The 25,308-nt window shown below is 42.0% G+C and overlaps 2 protein-coding genes across 2 annotated transcripts in view; both read left to right on the top strand.

The window, feature by feature from the left end:
• Window positions 1–112: 112 nt before the first annotated feature.
• mtx2 (metaxin 2) lies at window positions 113–8,151 on the top strand. Its single transcript, XM_063211569.1, has 10 exons — window positions 113–286; window positions 1,096–1,143; window positions 1,245–1,291; window positions 1,405–1,477; window positions 1,778–1,854; window positions 2,435–2,527; window positions 4,075–4,113; window positions 4,517–4,642; window positions 5,951–6,027; window positions 6,511–8,151. Exons 1-10 carry the CDS (start codon window positions 247–249, stop codon window positions 6,710–6,712), a joined length of 822 nt encoding a protein of 273 aa, XP_063067639.1. The 5' UTR covers window positions 113–246; the 3' UTR covers window positions 6,713–8,151.
• A 5,206-nt stretch (window positions 8,152–13,357) lies between these two features.
• The window catches only part of pibf1 (progesterone immunomodulatory binding factor 1), a 94,296-nt gene continuing 82,345 nt past the window's right edge, over window positions 13,358–25,308 (top strand). The window contains exons 1-4 of the mRNA XM_063211576.1: window positions 13,358–14,106; window positions 14,214–14,314; window positions 14,622–14,820; window positions 16,747–16,866. Of these exons, the coding sequence (XP_063067646.1) occupies window positions 13,858–14,106; window positions 14,214–14,314; window positions 14,622–14,820; window positions 16,747–16,866 (669 nt within the window). The 5' untranslated portion in view covers window positions 13,358–13,857. The remainder of the gene's footprint in view (window positions 14,107–14,213; window positions 14,315–14,621; window positions 14,821–16,746; window positions 16,867–25,308) is intronic.

Genomic DNA, 25,308 nt, shown 5'->3' with positions numbered 1-25,308 from the left:
AAACTTCAGAGCCTGTGCAGTCATCCCAGAGACACCACTCTTGTCATCCTTGACAGATACGACTTGATTACCTTCGTTACGATTGGCTCCCACTCGCCCATGCGCAGTTGTGGTTAAGGAAGACGTATCTGTTTAGCATTTAGCTAGGCTGCAGTTCGAGCATGCCCTTGCGCTGAAAGCGGGGACCTACATCGTATTTTATCTTCCCACTTATTGTATTGTTACTGAAGAAGACTCTCTGTCATCATGTCTCTGGCAGCCGAGGCGTTTTCCTCACAGATAGCAGGTCAGTTGGCTGTTAAACAGGTTGAACGCAGACTTGCAGGACCTTAGTAGCCTACTACAGTCATCGATAGGTGGCTAACTCCTGTATTTTATTGACATTCAGCGCCTGAAACTGTAATTTCAGATGTAGGTGTTCAGATGATGTTAAATCAACATGAGGTCCAAGTACTGAATGAAACTGATGTGTTTTCCTCTCTCCCACGGAGCTTTCAAAACAAGCATGGCATGTGTCTGTTGACTACTGTCTGTCCTGTCCCATTGATGGTAGCCCATCCCAGAAGCTGCCAGCCTATACTGCATAGAGGGCATTGCATTTAGAAGCGAGTGCCCAAGCTGACCAGCCTTTATTTACTGTATTCGACGGAATGCCGTGTATAATTGTAGTTGTATTGACTGACTTTGAACGCAGAACAAAGTCTGTTTTATCTAGGTCTACCGTTTGTTACATAAGGTGAACATAACGTCAAGGTCAAGTCAAGATATTTAATTTCCTCCCTGAAATGCTTTATGTGTTGGGCAGCAGTGGCATGGCAAGAGGTGAACAAATTCTTGGGCAAGGCTGTAGTGTGTATCATCTTCTGCAGCTAAATCGTGTCTGCAGACAAACGTGAACAGAGTCTGACATGATCGTTGCATGTGAAATCATGAACCTTTTTTTTTTACTTTCCCAGTAGCCTATAGCCAGCCATTCAGAGCAGTAAATAAGGCTCCGCAATGTAGCCCATCTGATGTCACGCTATAGGGGTAGGCTACTATACATAAATGCCTTGGTGTTTTTGACTGACATACAGTACACATACACTCCCACAGCTGCAGAGCCGTGGCCAGAGAATGCGACCCTCTATCAGCCCCTCTATGGTAAGAATGCTTTACACATGTCACAGTGTGAATGACAGATGGTTTGACATGTACATGATCTGAGGGTTATAAAATGGTTGTGATGTTTGTTTTCTCTGCAGAGGAACAGATTCTTCTGTCAGACAATGCCTCCTCACTCGCTGTCCAGGTAGGATCAAGTGATGTCTCTCAAAATAAATCTCAACGTCACACTTACTAAGGAGTCATGTTTATTGCATTACCATACCCTTTTTTCATTATGGTGTTTTCTGTTGTTGTCAGACCTACCTGAGGATGTGCAATCTGCCAGTGAAGGTTTCATTTCGGCCTAATGCCGAGTTCATGTCGCCTTCAGGTACTTTTGTTTGCACTTGCACTCTCACACAGATAAACATTCTCACTGACCCAATGATTTTCTGATTGAGAGGTACACATGCGCCTATTAAAAAGCATATTAACATTGGCTATGGTAACATGGTAATTACAGTCATGTTACTAAAATTCACAGTATCTCTGTGACTATAAACACAAGATAGTGTGCGTGGCACGTGCACGTGAGAAACTCGATCAGTTCAGCAGCTGTTATCCAGGAGGCCCAGTACCCATCCCATCATGCCTTGCTCCATGTGGTGTTGTATTGTTTTCCCTCCTGCAGGTAAGGTCCCTTTCATCCACGTGGGGAACCAGGTGGTCTCGGAGCTGGGGCCCATCGTTCAGTTCACCAGAGCAAAGGTACTTAAAGAAGACCGTTACTGTATGTTTACCTACGAGTGGTAATTGTGTCCAGAAAGTGTGTCTCCCATCCTGAGAAAATATGGGGTCGCAAGTCAGCCTACTCTCTCCCATCCTTTCCTGTGGCTTCCGGCCTTGTGGTGCAAGGCTTAAATCACTGATCATCTTGAGCTTTTTTCAATATCTTTCAAAAACACATTTCAAAGGTCTCCTATTCACTCATTTTGCAATCGAGATGGTGAATGGGAAAGCCCCTCTCATAAGTAGGGGTGGGTATTGGCAAAGAGTTCATGTTTCAATGCGCATAACGATTCACCAACAGTTGTCTTGGTTCTAGGCAAGAAGTGCACAGTTACTCTGTTAAAAAACAAACACATTTTTAATGCTGCAATACTACTGTAATTGGCATACTATAACTTCGGTACTGAAAACACTACCGGTATGCAATGAAACTCAAAGGAGAGTGTTATTTTGTATCGCCATCTCTGTTTACTCTTATGATATTGTCCTCTTTACTTTCTATCTTTCTCCCTTATTTCCTCTCCCGTCTCTCTCTCCATTTCTTTCTATCGATCGTCAGGGTCATTCTCTGAGCGAAGGCCTGGATGACGTCCAAAGAGCGGAGATGAAGGCTTACATGGAGTTAGTCAACAACATGCTTCAAACCGCAGAGGTAAAGGGCCATAGTTAAAGGCTCACTAGACATTATTCTCAACTCACCTTAAACCAGACTTTTTGCCAGTCTCAACAGGTACCGGTAGTTGTTTTGCTCACTCTTCCCTTGATTTGTCATTAGCAGACGACATAGCATTTCTTTGGTCAGCTCTAATGCGGTCATGGTTTGATTTCATTTTTCAAAAGACTTCTTCACATACCCCAGGTATCATCCCAAAAACTATTTACACCTTAAAGGTACACTGTGCAAGATTTTTAGTTGTTTATTTCCAGAATTCATGCTACCCATTCACTAATGTTACCTTTTTCACGAATACTTACCACAACCACCATCAAATTCTAAGCATTCATACGTGAATACGTGAAAAGGGGGATCTTCTCCATGGTCCGCCATTTTGAATTTCCAGAAATGGCCATTTTTAGCTGCCAAAATGACTGTACTTGGGCCATACTAGAAAATATTAGTTTATTACTTGGTAAACTTTGATGACAAGATCAAATTTGGCAATAGGCAACCCAGTTTCAATGGGCAGCATAGTTGCAGTATCTTTTTTGACCATTTCCTGCACAGTGTACCTTTTAAAATACAACACAAGGTAGTGCATGTTAACATTAGCAAGAATTGTCGTTTAACAAGCCGACACATGCTTAATTGAGTCATTAGTGCAAGAAAATCACTCTCGACCGCTACCGCTGTGTGTAGGCTGAATAACACATTTGAAACATCTCTTGTGTGCCAATCAGCAGCTTCACAAAGTCTTGGACACTGCCAGGTTACATTACACACCTTATTTGAACGACAGCATGGGTTTTCAGGAAGGAAGGCTCATGTTCTTTGTGAGAAACCGTAGCGAAATCCTCAATTGGCTTTAACAACTCCGCTTTAATAAGCCTAAGTGGCTTATGTTTCAGGTTTAGAAGTGATTGAATGGTGTAGTGAGCTGAGTTAACTCATAAGTGCTAATTCTCTTAGAAGATTCTAAGGCAGGGGACATGCTTACTACAGGATACAGGATGTGCGTGCACTTTTGAAGCATGAACACGTTGCTATGCGAAGTTTATGTCAATTGTGTGCGTGCTAGTCACCTGACTTGCGTCATCTGGCAGCATTCACCAACTACACGCGGGGGCGTTGCCTTTAATCACGCATATTTCGATATCAGATGGCGGGAGTCAGGTTCAGGTGGGAGTTGGGGAGACACAATTGTACACAGACACATGTGTGTACATATTGACAGAACTGCGAGAGACAATCTTCAGAACTTGTTGAGGATGCGGTAGAGTCAAACAATGATTGAAAATATTAATGAGAGCCCCGTTGGCCATGTGCCATTCCACTATCTCCCCTTTGACTGTAGGTTTAAAATGCCTGTGTGCAAAACAGACACAGACAGATGACAGACATGGACAGATGACTTACGGATGTAGTGGAAAGCGTCAGCAGTCTTTTTAGATCCACCTTCAAGTGTAAGGGATGATTACCACTCACTCCCCTCATTACAGTACCTTTCTGAATATAATTTACTGTTGTTTTTTTCTTTCCAGCTTTACATTCAGTGGTGTGATGACACAACAGCAACAGAGGTAACTGCCCATATGATGTGCAATCAAACATTATATCACATTACATACGACTAAATGCATGCACAGTGTATACTACAATAGGGGCAAACACCCATATTAAATGACATGCAATATCACAACATCACATCAAACATGTCAAATCATCTTAAATATGACTATATGCAAACGTCATACCACAACATTACATTAAATATGACTATATTTGTATACTGTACATACTTGTTTATTGAGTGAGCAGGTGTGAACTATTAATCAATTGCTTGACTATCATTATTGTTTTCCTCAAATAAGCTGAAAGGGTTAATAAACTACAGGTTATTACACAAATCCAATCCATAAATTTAGAGTGGAAGCTTTTTCAGATACCTGACTATGTGTGTGCGTGTGCGTGCACGTGCTTCAGGTTTCTCGGCCCCGGTACAGCAGTCCTTACTCCTGGCCCCTGAACCACATCCTAGCCTACCAGAAGCAGTGGGAGGTGCGGAGGAAGATGAACGCCATCGGCTGGGGAGGGAAGAGCCTGGAACAGGTCAGACACCTCCATATTGTAGAAATGTATATTCAGTAAAATCAAGGAAATTATGTGTGCACTGCAGCATCAATAATATTGTGTGGTTTGATTTCCATTTTAATGTGCCATAATCAGATTAAAGATTTAAAAAGTGGCCTCAGTTCTGGATCCCACAAATAAATAAATGATCTTATCCCAGTTGAATTCTCTGGGTTTTTCAAGATGGCAGCGACTTGGAAATCCAACCACTGTTTTTTGTGTTATCACTTTTAGTGATACTGTGTTGTATATCTTAGCACCCTTATAATGTTCTTATAGCACCCTTGCACTAAGCTTTACTCCCAATTCGGCAGGGGGCGCTAATGGTTATTTTATGTCAGTAGGCAGAGAATGGCCAGCAGGCAAGCTAATGGAACTGAGAAATTAGACGTCATGCCATGCATGCCTTCCTGTGCTCTGAACTTTGGGGGTTCCGTGGCTTACTTAGCTCATCCACCTGGCAGACGCGTTGTGGTAATTGGGATCAGGCGCTTTGGTGAATTGGCAGGACCAAACACGGATTGTCTGTCTGGGGCTATGGCAAAGCCTGTGCCATGTCTGCACTCCCGAGTTTAAGAGCATGGAATTGGACTCATGAGCTGTGTTGTAAATTTGTAGATAGTCAAAAGATAAGTACTAAAATAAATTTTGCTTCATGCAGGCTATGTGCTAGCTCTCATGTCTTTGCATTCCGCATCGATACCTCCGAGTGCGTAGTGCCCTGCTAGACCCTCATCTTGACATGGGCCTAACGTGACTAGGCTACCAGTTTAATGGTACTGGAAAATTGCACTTGAAGGTCCTTGAAAAGTGCTTGAGTTTCACCCTTAAAAAAGTGCAGGAAGTAGGAGCCCTGGAGGAACCCTGAGGGAAAAATATGACAATCCAGCACCACGTGTAGGCCCATTTCCATGGCATCTCGCTTTTCCTCATCTGTATTTTGTCCCTTTACCTTTTCATGTCTTGAGATGTCATCTCACGCCCCGCCTCCGTGGAGAAAACAATGAAGTTTCCCCGCTGTCAGCCTAGCCACAACAAATTTTGGGGGACCGATTGCGAATGAGAAAATGACCTATGAATTGCGTTTTTGAGAGCTATTGAATCAATCCTCTGTCATCAATGACATCTTACGACGTCATCCCACGGCCAAGAGCACAATGCAGGAGAGGAGCTAGGATAACGGAAAGAACCCAAGAGCCATGTACTTTTTTAGATGTTGTTTACGGGCTGATGTGTATTTGTGGTCAGCTGACCTATGTGTGATCAGTGATTGGTGCTTTGTTCTAGGTCTACGAGGACGTCAGCCAGTGTTGTCAAGCGCTCTCACAAAGACTGGGAACTCAGCTTTACTTTTTCAACAAACAGTAAGAATACACGCACACACACAAAGAAAATACACGTGTTAATATGCACACATGAAGCTAACAAATGTGATAAAGAATGACATTGATTTCTGTATGCCAGTAACAAAATGACCTGCATAGAGCACAATTTAACATGCCGCTCCAGAGATCCAGAGGTTAATTTTGCAGTCCATGTGGGTGCCTGGGTCTCACGCACGCACACACGCACGCACACACGCACGCACACACACACACAGACACACACAGACACACACACACACAGACACACACACACGCACGCACACACACAGGGTTAACACCTGAATAGGTATAATTTAGCCTAAAAATGTTTGAATATGGTGGATGTAATTCTTTATAATTTATAATGATTGTATTTTGGAATGCGTAGTAGTTATCGTTGTTAATGATACTTTTATTGTGATAAGTACAGAAGTTGTCTTCCTGTGTGTCGCGTCATGTGACATGTTTCTGTCTGTCCCCAAGGCCCACTGAGTTAGACGCGCTGGTGTACGGCCACCTCTTCACCATCATCACCACGTCGCTGACCAACCACGAGCTGGCCGAGCGCGTGCAGAGCTTCAGCAACCTCATGTCCTTCTGCAAGCGCATCGACCAGATCTACTTCGGCAAGTCGGACGACTCGTCTGCGTCCTCGCGCCCTCCTAAGGGTCCTTCCCTCATGTGAGGCCTGCTGAGGCTGGTTTGACCTGGCCGCGTCACGTTCCGAAATCAGAGGGGAGGGGTCTGTCGCGAACCCGGTTCAGAACTTAAAGGTGCACTATGTAGAATGGTGGCAACTAGGCTGCTCATTGACACAGCTGCCTTTTGCCAAATTTCATCTTTTCAGGAATATTTACAAAGTAATACACTAATATTTGCCAGTATGACCAAAGTGCAGTCAGTTTTGCAGCTAAAAATGTCCATTTCTGGAAATGTGAAATGGCGGACATGGGGAAGATCCCCTCAAAAAGAGTAGATTAGAGTAAGATGATTCAAACTCCGCCCACCCAATGCAAAGGAGTGTGCTCAAGTTTGGTCTCCTAAGGGGGCGTTGTCCCCTCCTTCTTCTTCTCTTTCTGTGGCATTTGGTGACGGCTTGCATAAGATGTGTGCTACCGCCATCTACAGTGCCAAGGGAATTCCCTTTATTCTCAACCTAAAGCGTCCAAAGGCTCTCCTAACCGCAGGCCTCATAAAGGGACGTTCACATGACATCACATGGATACAGGAAACGCACTGGCTTGAATCATCTTACTCAATCTACTGTCTTTGATCCACTTTTTCTATGTATGAAAAGTGCAACCTTCCCAGTCATAATGGATACTTCGAATTTGATGGTGCTCGTAACTATTCATGAAAAAGGTAACATTTGTGAATGAGCAGCATGAAGTCTGGAAATACAGTTCTAAACATATTACACAGTGCACCTTTAAAAAAAAACCCTGCCACAGTTTCCTTCCAACCCGAGGTGACTTCACTGAGCAAGCGGTCTATCTGTGTTGACTACTCATTACAATCATAGATATAGAACAATGTATTCTGCGTTCAGCCTTTTGGTGTGGCCCCAACGTGTAGGGCACCACCATCTTGGTCAAGTCAGGTGTCTAGTGTTTTTCATAGATTTTTACAGTCAGTTACAGGATAAGTTGCATATCGCTTTACCACTGATAAACATGGCAGCCATGAGCTATTCGTTCCAATATAAAGGGAGTGTTCTTTACGGCATCTAGTGTCCTGTATCTATGATCACGACTACTGCTGATTCAGAGTTGGTTGGATCAAATTTCTGGCAGTGGGTTTTTAACTTTCTGGACTCGGGATTGACACCTCTGTCTAAAATATCCACAACCTTTCCAAGCCACCATCCCGTTCTCCTTCCACCCCCTCTTCATCTTTCTCTCCTCCCCCTGTCCCACTCCCTCTACAACCAGGAATGCCATACAGTATAGTACCCCTGTAGCCCAACCATAGCGCTTCTTTGTTGTAAAAATGCTTGCATTTTAACAGATATACTTCTATGTTTTTTTTGTTTTTGTTTTGTTTTGTTTTTGCGGTGACTCTCCGTATGTTGTAATATGTAAATGGAAAGTGCCTACCATTATTAAAAGTACACATCACCGGGAAGATCTCCTTTCTATTCTTTGTTCCCAAAATAGAAAAATGTCTCAGCTTTGTGTTAGGCCCCTACGCTGGCTGCTGCCATGTTAAAATAGGTCACACCATAGACAAATTGCGCCCTCTGCCGGCGCGCAACAGAACAGCTAGAGAGCGCAGGGGAACATGTTGGCCTCTGGCGTCAACCAAAATGAGGGGAACAGAACAGCTGTTGCTATTCGGAAATCGACAGAAAAGCATTTATCACATCTGTTACCCTTAATTAATGAAGTCATCCGATCAAAATGTTAGGATTTATGCGTAATACCTTCACGCTAAAGGGTGCCTCTACTTGCCTTAGGTTGGGTCTGTCATCTGAAGAGGACATTGAGTTCCAGACCAGTGCAGTACAGAATGGTGTTCTCAAAGGCATATTCCTCTGTTTCAGATTCCTCTTTCTACTTTCTTTACCAAATGGTTATGCTTCTCGAGGTCTCTATTATCTGTCCTTGGGTGGTAGGCATGGAGTTATGTTGTAGTTGGCAAGTTTTTAACACAGTCGGTTTGTGCTGTATGGAGCTCTGAGTTTCTCAGAGGTATGTGCTCTGGAAGTCATCAACTTGCAGATAGTAAAAGTGTTTAGCTGTGGCCTCATTAATCGTTACCCTGTTTGTTGCACAATGAGCCCAGATACAGTGTAAGTGAAGTAACTACGGCTTCAAAACCACGAGTGCCTTCTTGTGCACAACAACAGTGTATGTTTTAAGATAGGTTGAGTTGCACATTCATACATTGCATCGGAGCAATCTGGTTCACGAATGCTATGCTTATAATGTTTTATGAGTGTAGTTGTGGAGAGACTTAATGACACCCCCACATCCCAGCCAAAGCTATACCAGTAAAGCAGACATTCAGACACATTGTCCTAAAGATTTAGTTCAGTCATACATTAGTGTATTCAGAAAAGTTAATGGTGGTAACTAGCTGTCAAACTGTACAGTCATAAGTCTTAAAACTTTTTATTATTATTATTACAGTCAGTCCACCACTTCGATAGACTCCGTTAGGCTGAATGCCCATACAGGGTCCACTTCAGCCTTGCCAAGCACAGGCTGATCAAGCGCCTTTATGGCGAGGGTTGCATTTCCCTGTGCGCATTCTGACATGTACCTGACAAGAACGTCAGGCTCTCTCTACCTTTACCAAGCTAGCAGCCCCCCATCTGAGCACCAAAGGGAGCTTTCTCTCTCTTTGCTGTGCGCGTCCACGAGTACGCGCGCACGGTTGGCAGCTCCACGTCGACATTCTTTGAGCAGCAGTGTGCAGCACCTCACCAGCCCTGCACAGAAGCACCGAAGACGGCCGACAAGAACGATTCAACGGGACAGGACCTGCATACACAGCCGCTTGCATCGAAGTTAAAAGCCACCCGGACAAGAATCAAATATCCTCTATCCTAGGAATCTTGGCCGCCGGCAGCAGCTGGGATCAGATCGTGCGGTCACCGGTATTACTGAAGACAGGTACGACTGAGGTGAAAACCCTTACCATATGCTGCCAAATGGGAAATATTCTATCGAACTTCTGTGGCCTCGTAGTTTTGAATTATTCGTGCCACCTAATCTCAGACGTCAATTCGGGCTTTAAAACTTAGTAGTTGTCTTGCTAATGAAGTTACGTGACTGAAAAGTTTTAAAAGGGCAAGAAGTTGTAATGTTGATTATCATAGTGTCATTTCTGGAAACTTGTAAATGTATGGATCACCTCCAAGAACTTTACAGGGTCTTCTTGACTTCTTCCAGAATACCCAAAAAAGCTACGATTGTTACTTCCAAGTTCTCTTTTACACAAGGCATACATTGCAAAATGACTGAAACTGAAAACAGACACGTCAGCCTTTTTTGATGGATAGGCTGTCTGCCTCCCCCCCGAATTGTTAACCGCACAGCCTAGGCACAACCTTGAAGTCTGACACGTGTTAGTTTAGAGTCGGACTCGGGATCACGATAAACATGCCGGTGGGAGCCGGTGGAGTGATCTGTGACTGTGAGTAGTGTAAATAGGCCAGTGACTGCACACAGTAGGTACTCCAATAATGGCATAGACCTCCGCGTAAAAACGCAATCTTTTATGTCGGTCAGAATGATTTGGAACTTGGAGAGACGTCATAGGCTACACGTTGTAAACGTGGTATGTTGGCTGAACTGTTGATCAACTTTGAAACTCAGTTAGTTTTGACGATCCATTTCTATGTCCTATTTTTTGTGTTTGGCTCCATACATCAGATGTGTGTATACCAGTTACACCTGTGCACCTTTTAACTCTCAATTTATCAGAATTCTAACCATGTTTTTTCTCCTTTTATTTCAGGGTGCCCATATGGGGGGGTTCAGGTTGCAACATCTGGTGTACCCAGCGGAGTGGTGTGTGTGTGTGTGCGAGCGAGTGAGCGTGGATTTTTATAGGGAAACAGTGAGTCTGGCTCTCCAGGTGAAGTTCTGTGGTCCACTCAGACTCTGGGTTGTACGTGAAGTCAGTGCATTACAGAACTTTGCCTTGGGAGCTCCTTGCTCCTCTCCAGTGTCCACTCGTCCCTCCCGGCCACCTAGCATACGAAGCGGGAACAATATGGAGACCCACGCTGCCTGGACACTTCCATCCACATACAGCATACACCATGCTCAGCCCTGTGGTCCCTCTCTCGTCTGTGTACAACATTAAACTGCTTTCCACCAGCCCGTCTTTTTGTCACTGGTCTTGTCTGCATTAGTTCCATTAGAGTTCCACCCTCCTCCTCTCCTCTCCTATGTTCACTCAATAGCTTCTAAACATGCACCTTGCAGTTGATTGCTTTCCTCCATTTCCTCTTCTACCTCTGTTATTTATTTATTTTTACACTTTCTCTTTTACACCTCCTCCACAGTGCTTCATATAGGCTACCGTGCTTCTATATTTTGCTCTCCACTCCACCACAGGCACACGCTGCTTGGCTTTATATCAGAGGTTCAGTTGACTCCACTCTTTTCATCTCACATTACACTTGGCTATACTGATTATTATGGATGAAACCTTTAATTTCAGATGTACGATGAGCGCTGCACGTGAAGTCATCTCAGACTGGGGACCCTGTGTCCATTTAGTCTGGACTTTCCATCTGTATTGTCTGCTCAATTCACATTTCCCAACACGTTATAAAATGGTTAAATTAGTACAAGCAGGGCTCCAAATTAACATGTTTCATCACCAGCCAAAATTGCTAGTAGATGTTAATTTTCACCAACACTTGGCCAGTTGCTGGATGTTAATGTAGAGCCCTGAGTACGTGGGTATGGTAAGGTTACATTTCATGTAGTGTTCCATTTTTTTATTTATTTTTTTTTTTTTACTTTTTTCTCTGTAAAGAACTTGGAGGCAATCATAACCCCACAAACAAACAAACCAAACATAGACAATACGAAGAGTAATTCTAATAATAATTCAAAAAACACATGTTTTTCCGTGTACAATTGAAAATAAAACTAATTTGAAATAAATTAATGAAAAGGATCACCTTGACTATGCGTGTATGTTGCATTCGTCACATTGTTTTTATATGGTAATAAAACTGACCTTTTGACAAAGTGGTGGTGTGGCATGGTGTGTCCATGCCAATGGTATGGTTGGGTTGAAGGTCTGTTATTCTGTATCTGCTTCCCACAACAGGCAAACACAAGCCTGGGCTGACTATACCTTCTTACTAAATTAATTCGTACACAGGATCGAGAAGGGTCGAATTGAGAAACTATCAGGTGAAGGACTGAATTAGAGCAGGTTTTATCAATAAGCAGGCAGTTGCCAAGAGTCCCATCAATTTGCCCGTTGTCCCGGGCCCCCAAAAGACCGGATGCTGATGTGATGTGGAGACCGGGAAATGTGAATTGAGCAGAAGTTTACGAATGGCAAGGACAGGGCAGGCACACACTGCTTGGTTCATCAGACATAGAGCTGACTTCCCACACCTCCACTGCACGGTTGCTTATATCAGTGATTCTTAAATGGAATAGTTTTGGGACCCACAATTTTCAATGCTCCTTACATTGTGACCCAATTATCAAGAAAATGTCCATGCATTTGATATGCTTTAGCAGTTGCATTGTATGCTGACATACAACATGTCACAATTGGAAGAGAGGAATCTTGTTTCATTGTCTTCGACATCGCAGTCATGTATTCAGTACCATATCTTCAATGTTGTGACTGACCCACCCAAGACCCAGAAAACACTGGCCGACATACCAATGCTTCTACAAAGTTTTGCGAGGGCCCTGCCCCTGATGAAGGCCTAGAGCCGAAAAGTCTGCAGACCATAAAATAAATTGATGATACCGTAAAAAGGCAGTGTTGTGTTCTCCATCTACATATTCTTACACTACTTATATGCTTGTTTATTTATTTTGTTATAAGCCTGCTGTTACTGCTGCTGCTACGTATAGGGTTAGAGTAGTCTTAACGGGGGCTCTACAGCCGCTGAGGGGGCGTTGAGAAGGAGTCTGTAAGAGGGTTGGGATAGGGGGTGTTATAATTATCATGATGTTGGCTGGGTGGGGGGGGTGTTGGCAGGTGGCAGGTTTATGACGAGGTACTGGGGGGCGCTTGTACCAAAAGGGTTGAGAACCAACCACAGGGTTAGAGGTTGGTGGTATTAGAGGTGAACAGGGGTGAAGCCATGTCGGGTCAGCCGTGAATACCACTGGTCCAGGAGACCTTCTCATGGTACCACTCAGAACCCACCCACATGAACCCTCTCAACTTCCCCACAGTTCCCTTCACATGTCTCCAAATGTCACCAGAACAAATGTCACCTTTTTGACAGTGGTACCGTTTTGAGGATGGAGCCACATGGAGCAGGAGGAAAGGGTCCTTACCGTATGGTGGTAGATGGCTGTCATAGATTTAGTATATGAACAAGTCTGAGCAAGATCCTGTGCAATTATGAATGTAGGCCTGGTCTACTATATAATATTTTCTGCTGCAGACCTGTGTATATTCACAAATGAAATACATGTTATTGATTTGTCTTGCTTATATCAAGATACATGCATAAATAATATGACTTATAGACCTGTAATTAACTCAAACAGGCTAAACATTGGCCACTGACTTTATTGGACAATTTGTTTTTCAGATAGCCTACTGAAACTAAATTAAAGTAAGGTTTCTGAGGCAATATCAACATTGTGCAGAGGGTGGCGCTGTTTCCTGAACGTGCATGTCAGGGGGATAGAAGTTCCTCTTTCATACACTTGTTGATCTTCTTGCAGTTTGTTGTTGTCCAGTCGCTGTTGACATCAGCTGGCGGCGGTTTTCAAGAGGTTGGAGCGGGACTCTTGAATTACGTATTGTGAAGCAACTTTACGCAATTTATTGCAATTAAATCTGGTAGTATTTGTACAAGGACTAAATTGCGTTTGGCATTTAAACTGGCGAGGCTATAGATTTTTAGCCAGTAGCAATTTTGTAAAATAGGTTAATCAAAGTAGATAGCTAGCTAAGTCGTTAGCATCAAGCTTAAGAGGGCTGATCTGTTTGACTTGTACAGGTTTAAAACTGCATATCCTTGCTGAGGGCTTAATTACGGTTGACGCTAGCGTAAAAAACGTTTGTGGAGCCACCGACCGACGTTGAAAGGAGAGGCAGACCTATTCGCAACTGTACTAGCTCGTTTATATCAGGCAAACATTCACACTGAAGCAAAATATGCCACCGAAAAAGCACAAGGACCCTTCCGTGAACATTTCCAGTTCGCTGGAGTCTGAAGACTTCAGCTTGGAGACGACGGTACCCACAGAGGACATCTCTTCCTCCGACGAGAAGGACAAATCTAAGAAAGTCACTAAACAGGTCCTCGAGAGAAAAGAGCTGCTCCACAACCTCCAGCTCCTGAAAATCGAGCTGTCTCAGAAGAACCTCATCATTGACAACCTGAAGGTTGACCATATGACAAAGGTAAGATGCAACAAATGATGGCGCCGAATGTAGCTTGCTAGTTTACCCGGTGCATTTTCGACATGGAGATGTTCTACATACTAAATGTACTTCTCTGTTGTGGTCAGACTGAGGAGCTGGAGGAAAGGCTGAATGATGCCCTGCATCAAAAGCAGCTCTTGGCCCTCCGCCTGGACAGCCAACTGAAGATGCAGCAGGATGACAACAGGTGGGCCATTCAGGGATGTTGATGAAGCACAGTAGAAGGGACCTGCACAATGCCCTATTGAGTGGTTTGGTCAAATGCGTCATATTTGTCTGTGGCTGGTACAACTTTGCAAACATTCTGTAGCATCCAGTAAATGTAGTGTACACATCTTGATACTTGTCCGTACACCATAATGTCAGAGGTGCTGATGGAAGTTCTGACTCTGTGTGTGTGTGTGTGTGTTTGTGTGTGTGTGTGTGTGTGTGTGTGTGTGTGTGTGTGTGTGTGTGTGTGTTTGTGTGTGACATTGTGCACTGTCCTAACCCAGGAAGCAGCAGGCTCTGCGCAAGCAGGACATGGACGGTATCCTGTTACGTCAGCGTCAGCTGGAAGAGACTAACCGCCAGCTGGGGGCCAAGGCAGGCGAGCTGCGCCGCAGCCTCAGGGACCTGGAGCTCAGCGAGGAGCGCTACCTGGAGCTCCGGGAACTGCCCGAGGACAAGCTCTCCATCCCAGAATATGTAGCGGTAAGCACCACTGATTAACACTGTTTAACGCTCCATTCTGGTATATGGGTGGGAGACGTGACGCCTTGTTTTTTCGTAACATTGGTTAAAAACCTACAAAACTGTTATTTTTCCTTTAAAAAACATATGTCAATGAAAGAAGATGTGGTACATTATGTTTCATTGTAAAATATCCTGCGGTGTGACTGTAACATTAATGAAACCTGGAATATAATATATATATAAATTAACCAACAACATTTTGAATAATGTATGAAGCATTTGGCATGATTGCATAAATATTAACTTTATATTAAGATATGTGAATGTGAAAAAAACTCAAGACAGTAATATTAACTACAAGTTCAATTTCGTAACACAAATTGCGTCCTGTGGAGTGACATGTATGTCAATGTTTGTGAATGGGCAGCTGCAAGGCCAACTACAAGGGTCTTAAAGACTGGCTCCTAACCAGTCAGTACCTCAGTTATTGGAGAGTGCTGTGGAAGTTTAAGGTGACTCTTAACCTCTTAATATGTCTTCATATTGCAATCTTTCTGTCATGCAATGCTTAGGTTCATTTTATGGTGTCCTGTGGTGTGACTGCTCTTATAGGAGGAAAAAAAGTTTTTTTTATAAATGAAAACACATATTAAGATTAAACACAATATCATTATCAAGTTAGCATGAGCTCAGATGTCAGTCACGTATACAAAAGGATTAAAATGGCCATAATGCAGTGAATTCCCTGTGGTGTGACTCCATTTTCCTGCGGTGTGACATGCCTATGCAATGTGTTGATGCAAGACACATTTTCCCAAAAATGGCAAAAATAAGGTGAAATTCCACAGACCACTGAGTGCTTTATTTTTTTCTATTTTTTTTTTCAATATTTATCCATCATTTTTTTCAGGAATTTTTTTTGCGTTACGCCCTTAAACGTCAACCACCCATATGTAGCGGTAAGCAAAAGTAATAAATACAGTTAATGGTCCATCCTGGAGGATGTATCGGTAAGTAACATTAAAATATACAGTACAGTACAAGCAAGCACTCCATCCCGGACTATGTGGAGGTAAGCATCTCATACTCCAATGCACAATACAGCACCACTGATATGAGCTCTCCATCCCTCAGTACGTGGACCTGTAACGGATGGCAGCTAGCAGAGTTTGGCAGTAGAACGTTGGTTAACCTTCCAAATCCTCATACAGACATCGTAACTGCGCCGTCCATGCTCAACTGGAGCGTAAACTGGAAGGGTGTGGGTTTGAGCCTTGAGTTGCAGATTAACCTCGGTTACATGACTAATATCATTCAAGCTCTTCATCCTGGAATATGTGGCAGTAAGCAGCACTGAGGACACTAGAAGATCTCTACCCTTTTGTTGTAATACAACCTCTTATTCACTGATCACTAATATACAAGCCCTCCATGCCGTATGGCGTTATGCACTGAGGAGACCAGAGAAGCTATTGTTGCATATAATTCTGGACTTTGTGGTTTCTTACATCCGGCTTCGACCATGACTGAAATGCCATTCAGCAAGGCATCTAAGCCCATATTGCTCCAGAAACTGTTACCAATATTGTGTGCCTAAATAACTGAGTTTCTCTGCATACAAGTGTCTGTGAAATTTAGTATATTGGTCAAAGAGCCTCTGCAGCATAACTCTGTCTATATATCTGAAAAAAAAATACATTGTACAATCCAAATAGTATGTAATGTCTTGAATGTTGTGTTATAAACATGTCATATAGAGGTTGTTTATTCTGTCATGATGTTTTTTTACTACATGGTCACTCGTCATCTTGACTGTTGGCATCTTCAAATAAGGTGTTAGGCTACTTGAATGCCGTAAATTCACCCACAAATGGATGTCTGATGTCCGTCTTCACAGCAGACTGGTGCTTTGTGGTTGATCTGTTTTTGTCTCCCATGTTGCAGGTGCGCTTCTACGAGGTGGTGACTCCTCTGAGATCTCTGGTGACAGAACTGCAGGCGAGGAAGAACAGCCTGGCGGATGACCTTGAGAGCCACAGAGGTCAACTGAAATCTCTGATGGAGGTAACTTGACACATGGGTGGTTGACGTGACGCCTCATTTTTTGGTAACATTGGTTAAAAACCTACAAAACTCTTATTTTTGATCTTGAAAATAAATGTCAATAAAGAAAATGTGGTACATTATGTTTCATATTAGTCTTCGATGAGAAGGAACATTTTTGTTAAGATTTATGTAAAGGTTTAGATGTCAAATATCCTGCGGTGTGACTGTAACATTAATGAAACCTGGAATATAATATATATATAAATTAACCAACAGCATTTTGAATATTGTATGAAGCATTTTGCACGATGGCATAAATATTAACTTGATATTAAGATATGAATGTGAAAAAAATTCAAGACAGTAATATTAACTACAAGTTCCATTTCGTAACACAACTTGCGTCCTGTGGGGTGACATGTATGTCAGTGTTGGTGAACGGGCAGCTGCAAGGCCAACTACAAGGGTCTTAAAGACAGTCAGTACCTCAGCTATTGGAGAGTGGTCTGGAAGTTTAAGGTGACTCTTCACCTCTTAACCCATTGATGCTGGATGCTGCATTGCGCAACATTGGCCCTGGCGCCTGGAGTTGCATTACGCAACATTCAGGCTCATGCGATTTGAGACAACTTTAATACAAATCTTCGTTTGTTTGAGATGAATGAACACATTCCAATGAAAGATGAGGGTCCTGGCATTTAAATGCAACTTATAGCATGTTTGTACGTGCTTCAGAGACTGAGATATTTAGGTTTTTATAGACTGAGGGTGGCTTTTCTTAAAAAGGGCTTAGGCATTCAGCACCCTCTTTCACATGTGTCTTAGGCGTCAATGGGTTATTATGTCTACATACTGCAATGTTTCTGTCACGCAATGCTTAGGTTCATTTTATGGTGTCCTGTGGTGTGACTGCTCTTATAGAAGGGAAAAAAATGTTTTCTATAAATGAAAACACATATTAAGATTAAACAGAATATCATTATCTAGTTAGCATGAGCTAAGAGGTCAGTCATGTATACAAAAGGATTAAAATGGCCACAATGCAGTGAATTTCCTGTGGTGTGACTTCATGTCAAGCGGTGTGACATGCTTATGCAATGTGTTACTCAATCCTTACTTGTTTTTCATGTCTCGTGCAAAGATATAAGGATACCATGAGATTTATTTGTCATAGTCACACAAATATTACAAGTAATACAGTGAAACCATGCAGTGAAATCACAGTACAATACACAGTACAATAGGTGTGTGTGGGTGGGGTTGGGGGTGCGGTTGGGTAGTAGTGTGTGTGTGTAGGGTGGGGGTTAAAGGAACAATTTTCCCAAAACACATTTTCCCAAAAATGGCAAAAATAGGCGAAATTCCACAGACCATTATGAGCTTTATTTCTTTCTATTTTTTTTTTCCCAATTTTCAGGTTTTGGAAAAACTTTTTTTTTTTTTTTTTTTTGCGTTACGCCCGTCAACCACCCATATTCATATTGATGCCAAAGTAGTTGTTGCATTATGAGTAGAGTAGAGTAGATTATTATTTATTAACCCCAGCTGGGGAATTAAGGTGTGAAGTAGTATACATACATACATAAATTCAGAAGACATTACACACATCCTTACACATACAGTATATTAACCATATACAGTATCGCTCACTCTTACATACATTCAACCCAAGGCAGGTCTCTCTCTCTCTCTCTCTCTCTCTCTCTCTCTCTCTCTCTCTCTCTCTCTCTCTCTCTCTCTCTCTCTCTCACTCGCACACGCACACGCGCACACACACACACACACACACACACACACACACACACACACACACACACACACACACACACACACACACACACACACACACGAAAGGCAGAATTCTGGACCTGAGTCAGAAAAGCTTGTATAGGTTAGCCAAAATACTTTCAACTGAGCTAGCCAATTCTAAAGTGTCCACAGGAAGAAGAAAAAAAGTGTTTCAGTGATTTATCACATGTACCTTAGCTGAGCGGCACATAGCAGCCCAAGACAAAGTGACCAACAAAGTGTCCAGGAGTGTCAGAAGTCACTGTGCATTGTAAAAAATAAAGTGTCCAGGAATGTTAGAAGTCACTGTGCATAGTACGATATCCATTGTATTCTTGGAAAAAGATGGGTGATCAAATTAATCTGTCAAAAGATGTGGAAACCATTTGGCTGCAGGGTGAGATTTGTTGAAAAACCAGAGGGGAATGGGGGGTGGAGAGACATTTCGAATTAGGAAATAGGGCAAGAGTCAGGTAATGTTTCGGTGGCTTTGTCCAAAACGGGGAGGCAGGGACTTGTTGCTTTTCTGCCTCCACAGGTCCTCCACAAAACCTTTGTTTTGGAAGGCCAGTCATTCGATTTGAACTGTCCTGATACTTGCTGCCCCCAGATGCTCTCATTCAATGCATGCTTTTTGTCTTTCGGAAACACTTTATAATAATGGATGCATAAAAAGTATTTTAAAGACTTTGTAAATAATTAACTAATGATGAGCAAAACATTAACATTTTTGTAATTATTTTTTAATAAATTCTATTAATGCTTTTTAAAAATATATGCAGATGTTATGTTCAAGATTTTACAAACCTTTTAACAGAGTATTTTTCATGCATTTACATTTTTTTTAAAACTGTTTGATAAATATAAAATATTGTGGCCCTCATCTACTCTCCATCTCCCTCATCTAGAGTTATAAGGAGAGGAGGCTGTGTATGGTGCATTTCTGCATTATATACTATTTGTGGGTCATTTTAGGTGAAATGAGACACTTTGGGCTTGACTGACACAGATTAAAATTACACTTACCGGGCGAGACGCCGTGACAAGATTCAAGCGACAGAGAATCGCTGCTGTGCAGCAAGTGCGATACGAGCAATAGACGCGACTAGACTATGTCCATTAAAGCAAAATGCAAGCGTTCCAACATTCCCATTGGCTGTTGCGGCTGTCGCCAAACCGCATCATAGCTAATTTCAGTGTTTCCCATACATTGAGGAAACTATGGCGGCCCGCCATAGTTTAAATTTGGCCGCCATAGTTTCCGAAAATGTAAAAAAAAAAAAAAAAAAAATTTTTTTTTTTTACTTTTTTTAATTTTTTTTTACGATTTCCGTTTTTGTTAAAAAACGATTTGAATTACGATTTCCTTCGCATTTTCCTCCTGGAGTAAATACATCCTATAGAGAAAACCACAAGTGCTTGAAAGACAGAGGGATCAAAAGCCTAGTCAAGTTGTTGTAGTTAACTTGGGTTTGGGAGCAATAAAAAAAACCTTCAGAAAAGGGACAGTTGTGATGAGTTGACTAACACTCCCCAGGCTTTGTTTTACAGTTGTAATGAGTTAGGTGACAGGCCTTCATTGACACGACAGAGGAGACATCGGGCTGCATATAGAAATGAATGTGTAATGAATGTGAATATAGACATAAATGTGTAGGGTGGATTGCCCTCAGGGCCGGTTCTGGCTTATTTGGTGCCCTAGGCGAGTTTGATTTCTGGCGCCCCCCCCCCCCCCCCCTACCTTTGAAAGAAAAAAAAAATCTTTCTTATACCTCACAGAACATAAGACTAATATCCTTAGTAAGCTTAACTAAATAGCATCAAGAACAATAACCGTTTTTCATCAAATGGATTTGTGGTTCTTTTTGACAGGCGACCAACACATCAGATTGAGTCGCATGAAAGTAGCTTCACTGTGTGGTGTGTTGGATGTGATGGTGGTGGGGCCCCCAACCCCAGATGAGAGGGAGGTTATCAATGTGTTTGAATTGTAACGTGAAATTGAAATGCCAGGAGAGTGATACAGTACATTTGCATGTAAAATGCATGTGTAGACAATAAGCCTACCAAGGAGGTCTGCATTGATCTACACTATCTACAGCATCACAAAGCATGGCAGCATAACAATTTTAATAAGCTACACATTTGTGCTGTCTTCCAAACCAATTTCATTTCTGGACTGGAAATAGTGGTGCATTTGTGAGTAGGAGAATGAGAAGGGGGCTATCTATGTGTTTGGAGGGACAGGGTGAGAGAAAGGGAGAAGAGCTGTCACACTATTGAATTTCATAATATACAAAATATAGTAAATAGCCTCACTTGTCTGCTGTGCATGGTTCTGTTACATGATTAATGTAGGCTATGTCATTCTGGTCTGGAAATTAATGTTTTTTTAAGCTTACAACAAGCAGGTAATTCATGTGGATGGAAGGATATATGGCAGCTAAAATTGTTTTAAACATTGCACCAGTCTTACTTTACATTGCTTGTCAACCTAAGCAAGTATTATGATATCAGGTGGGTGTTAGTGAGTAGTGAGTAGGCTACTAACAGCTACTTTACTGGATTTCATTGCTTGGCATACTTGGCTAATGTTAGCATGCTAACTAGCGATTTCTCTGATCAAAAACAAAGCTCTTTTTCTCTCTAATTCCAAATAGTAACCTCATAACTATTAGGCTTTCCATAATCACAAACGGTTGCTGATTAAATCACATAGTTCCAAAACACCCTCTGAAACTCCTGCATCATGCAATGAGTGGTTTAATGAGAACATAATAATCTCCATCCAGCAGAGCAGCACTACTGTTTGGAGTAGCATCCAACTGCAGTTTGCAGAAGTGGGCAGGTCTGGATTTCTGAGATCCCGCCCCTCCCATTTTGGATCTCGCCCCTCCTATTTTTCCTATTATAGTAGTCTGTACAGTCCCACACCATCCCGACGTCACCCTATTTGAGAATTTGCGCCAAATGTCTTCTCCGGCGAATGCATAGTATAGGGCCTACACAATTCTATGCACACAGCGTGTCGTTTGGAGTGCTAAATAAATGTATTTACTAAACACTGGACATAGAATCATTCATCAATCATAGGATATTCGATGGCGGTAGGCCCAAGTGTAGCACACCAGCATACATTGATGACTCTTATAGCTGCTTTGGACAATAATAATGCCTATGTAGGCTAATTGCGGTGTGAAGTGGTTTGTATTATGTCTCGTCGTTGGTTAAGTAAATATATTTACTAAACACTGGACATAGAATCATTCGTCAATCATAATAGCGCACCATATTTGAGAAATGGACCCAAATTATCTGGCGAATGCAGTAGGCTTATTCTATGCACACAGCTTGTTATCGTGTCTCGTCGTTTGAAGTGTTAAGTAAATATATTTAGACCTACTAAACACTGGACATAGAATCATCCATCAATAGCGAATGCGTTACCCTGTATTCTAGGGAGATTGTATCGTGTCTCGTCGTTTGGAGTGTTAAGTAAATAGGCCTTCATTTACTAAATAGATAGAATCATTCATCAATAATAGTGAATGCGTAGTTGGCTACACTGTATTCTATGCACACAGCTTGTTATCGTGTCTCGTCGTTTGGAGTGCTAATTAGATATATTTAGCCTACTAAATATACTTAATTTTCATTTTCCACGTTCCAATTGCATGAGTGTTTATTTCCATTTAGGCCTACATAGAATAATTTTTCCTTGACCTTACTTTCTCTTTCATAGTAGGCTAAAGGAGAAGATTGAAACGGTCTCTACAAATGCTTTAGGTTCCATTGATTTAATGATAATGTTAAGCGGTTAAAAACAAAAGGTTAATGCTAAATGTGTCAGGGTGTCAGTTTGGAAGTGGCTACTGCAATGGCCTGCTCAGAGTCCAGTCCCCAATCCTAAAGAGATTGTGGCGACAGCATCCAGGCTTTGGGACTTTGAAGAATGTGCTCATGCTTTTCAATGATGGGTAGGCCTATGTTTAATTTCGAGCGGATCACACATGGAGTAGCCTAATTCGCCACTGCACAGGCGTTTTACTGCCTACTTTAGTTTTCTTTTAGCCTACCCATCTTTCGAATTTTAGAAACTGGCACCAAATAGGCTATGGTCTTCAAACTAAGATACTAAGAAGAGACACTTAATATTAATTCAAATTAGACCCATGCGTTAACAAATACTACATGTAGCTTATATTAGCTAATAATAATAATAATAGCTTATATTAATTTCCCTCGGGATTAATAAATTATACTAAACAGGGTCGCGTGCTGTTCATCGCGCGGTTCACTCAAAGCTCCCCGCTCGTGTTTCCTACACTCACCAAACCATTATAGCCTACATTAGTGGAGTAGAGAGAGTGGATCTACGATTTTATTTGTGAAAACTCTGCGTCTCTGCTCTGCACGGTGCAGTGACTTCCAGAGCTATTTTTCTTCCCATGTAGAAGCTTAGCGCTGCCGCTGAATGACAAGGGGGAGGCACTCGATGTGCTCAGGGGGGAGGAGGAAGATGTGCTCAGGGGGGAGGAGGGAGATGTGATCCAGACCTGCCCCCCGCCCTGCACACTGCAGTTGAACATACTTGACTGTTTGCGCTTGCCCCCTCTGTCTCTCGAGTGAGTCTCCAAATTCAAAATAGACCGCATGCTGTCACTCGTCCCGCCCCCTTTCTCAGAACTGTCTGTTTATTGGTTCACAGACTTCCCAGAGACAGTTGGAAGAGATATTACTATTGGCTGAGGGGCGCTTTGCCGTGAGGAGCGCTTTCGCCAGTCTTTGTTGATTGCGACTTCATAAAAAAACTTCATATCGCAAAATTACGCATAGGAGAGCGCCATTTCGGCGCCCCTTCTTCACATGGCGCTCTAGGCGACCGCCTAGCCGGCCTATGCTAAAAACCGGCCCTGATTGCCCTAATGTGGGCCATTTTTGGGTTTTCGGACTTCTGAAGACTATTACAATGTCAAGACAACACATTAAATCCACATCCAATACATTTTTGGAATCCCCCAGGGGTGCCCTCATAAAATCAAGAGAAAAAATGCAGATATTTTTTTCATAAAAGAAATTATACAGACATTAGTGCTCTTAGTGCCCAAGCATCTCAGAGCATGAGCGACTTCCTAATGTGGGACAGTCATTGTCCTAAAGTGGGACAGTGAAATGTAATGTTAAATTTAATGCAAGACACTGTAAAGTCAATGTTAAATGTTTTAAACCATGGTGTACCTTCACAAATAATGGTAAACAACTAAACAAGTAGCATAATTCTCTCAAAACTATTTATTTTTTACATCAGCCATCGTTTCATTGAAAACTGTGCAATTCATCAACAAAATGGGATTACAAGTTATAATTCATAGATTTTAAGGTAGTCTTTTAAAGGTATATTGTCTTTCTAAAGTTTAGAAAATGTTTTTTTTTACTAAAAGCGATTTAAATGAGCTCAAGCTTAATGTTTTTGATGTTGTGTTTGCACGCGCGTGCGTGCATGTGTGTGTGTGTGTGTACGTGTACATTAATGTGTGTACTTGCCGATACTGAGTACCGATACCTTTTACCACCAAAATACAATGGAAATAAATGCATGGCCTTGTTTTTTTCCACCTGTGATATTTTTATTGTTCATTTCCATGTAGATTTAAATGTTAGTAAATGTATAATGAGTATAATGAGCAGTATCGGGTGCCGATACCGATACCAGTGTCGGTACATCCCTAACAAAACCTTAGAGATATCCCTTGCCCTCAACTTTAATCCTTTCAAATATCACTTGACCTTAAATATATGCAACTATAATACAGTTTAACACTGTAAAACATCATTTTCACCATGTAAATTACCACTGTTATTGCATAAACCAGTGTCCCACATTAGGCAAATCATGCCGTCCCACATTAGGACACCACCTGTCCTAAAGTGGGACAGTGAGAAAATCAATCTAAAACCAAATATAAAGTGTAAATATCCAACATTTTACATTATTTTATAATGAACAAACATTTCATAAATACATCAGAATCAAAAGTTGCATGGATGTATTGATATTAATGATTTTATACCCTTAACACTAATTTAGTCAAAACTCTATGTCATTGGCCTTTTGGATGGTTTCACAGCAGGTGCTTCTTGTTTGATGATTGCCCCACCCTAATTTTTTATTGGATAGTTAAAATGTAAACTTATTTTGGTCACATGGTAGTAGAGCTTTGCTTTTACCATAGTTTCACTGACATTCATTAGTTTAGGGAGGAGCCAGAGCCCCTGAAGCTTAGGTGTCCCACATTAGGCAGTGGCCCACATTAGGGCAATCCACCCTACTATGTTTTTCAGCCCTTTTATGGGAGGAATTTTGAAAAATTGGCCCTGTGACCAGCACCCCTTATGTAGAATGTGTACGCCTATGTGTACAAGGAAAGGGGAAAAGGGAAAAGGCATAGCCTACCCTCTTAGACCAGGGTAGCCGCGCGGTCTAAAAAGTCTAAATAGTCTTAATTTTTTAATCCCCCTTTTTAGGCCTAAAAATGGTCTAAAATATCCGTCCCAGGTCTAAATTTTTTAACGAAGGTCTAAAATTTCTTTTGTCTTTTTTCCCCCAACCGGTCTGCTGCGAAATGCAATGTACGAAATGTGACCGTCAAACATGAACATTAATTTTGGAAA

The sequence above is a fragment of the Engraulis encrasicolus genome, chromosome 12 (genome assembly GCF_034702125.1).
Source record: "Engraulis encrasicolus isolate BLACKSEA-1 chromosome 12, IST_EnEncr_1.0, whole genome shotgun sequence".
Classification (NCBI taxonomy): domain Eukaryota; kingdom Metazoa; phylum Chordata; class Actinopteri; order Clupeiformes; family Engraulidae; genus Engraulis; species Engraulis encrasicolus.
This window is presented reverse-complemented; position numbering and strand designations above follow the sequence as displayed.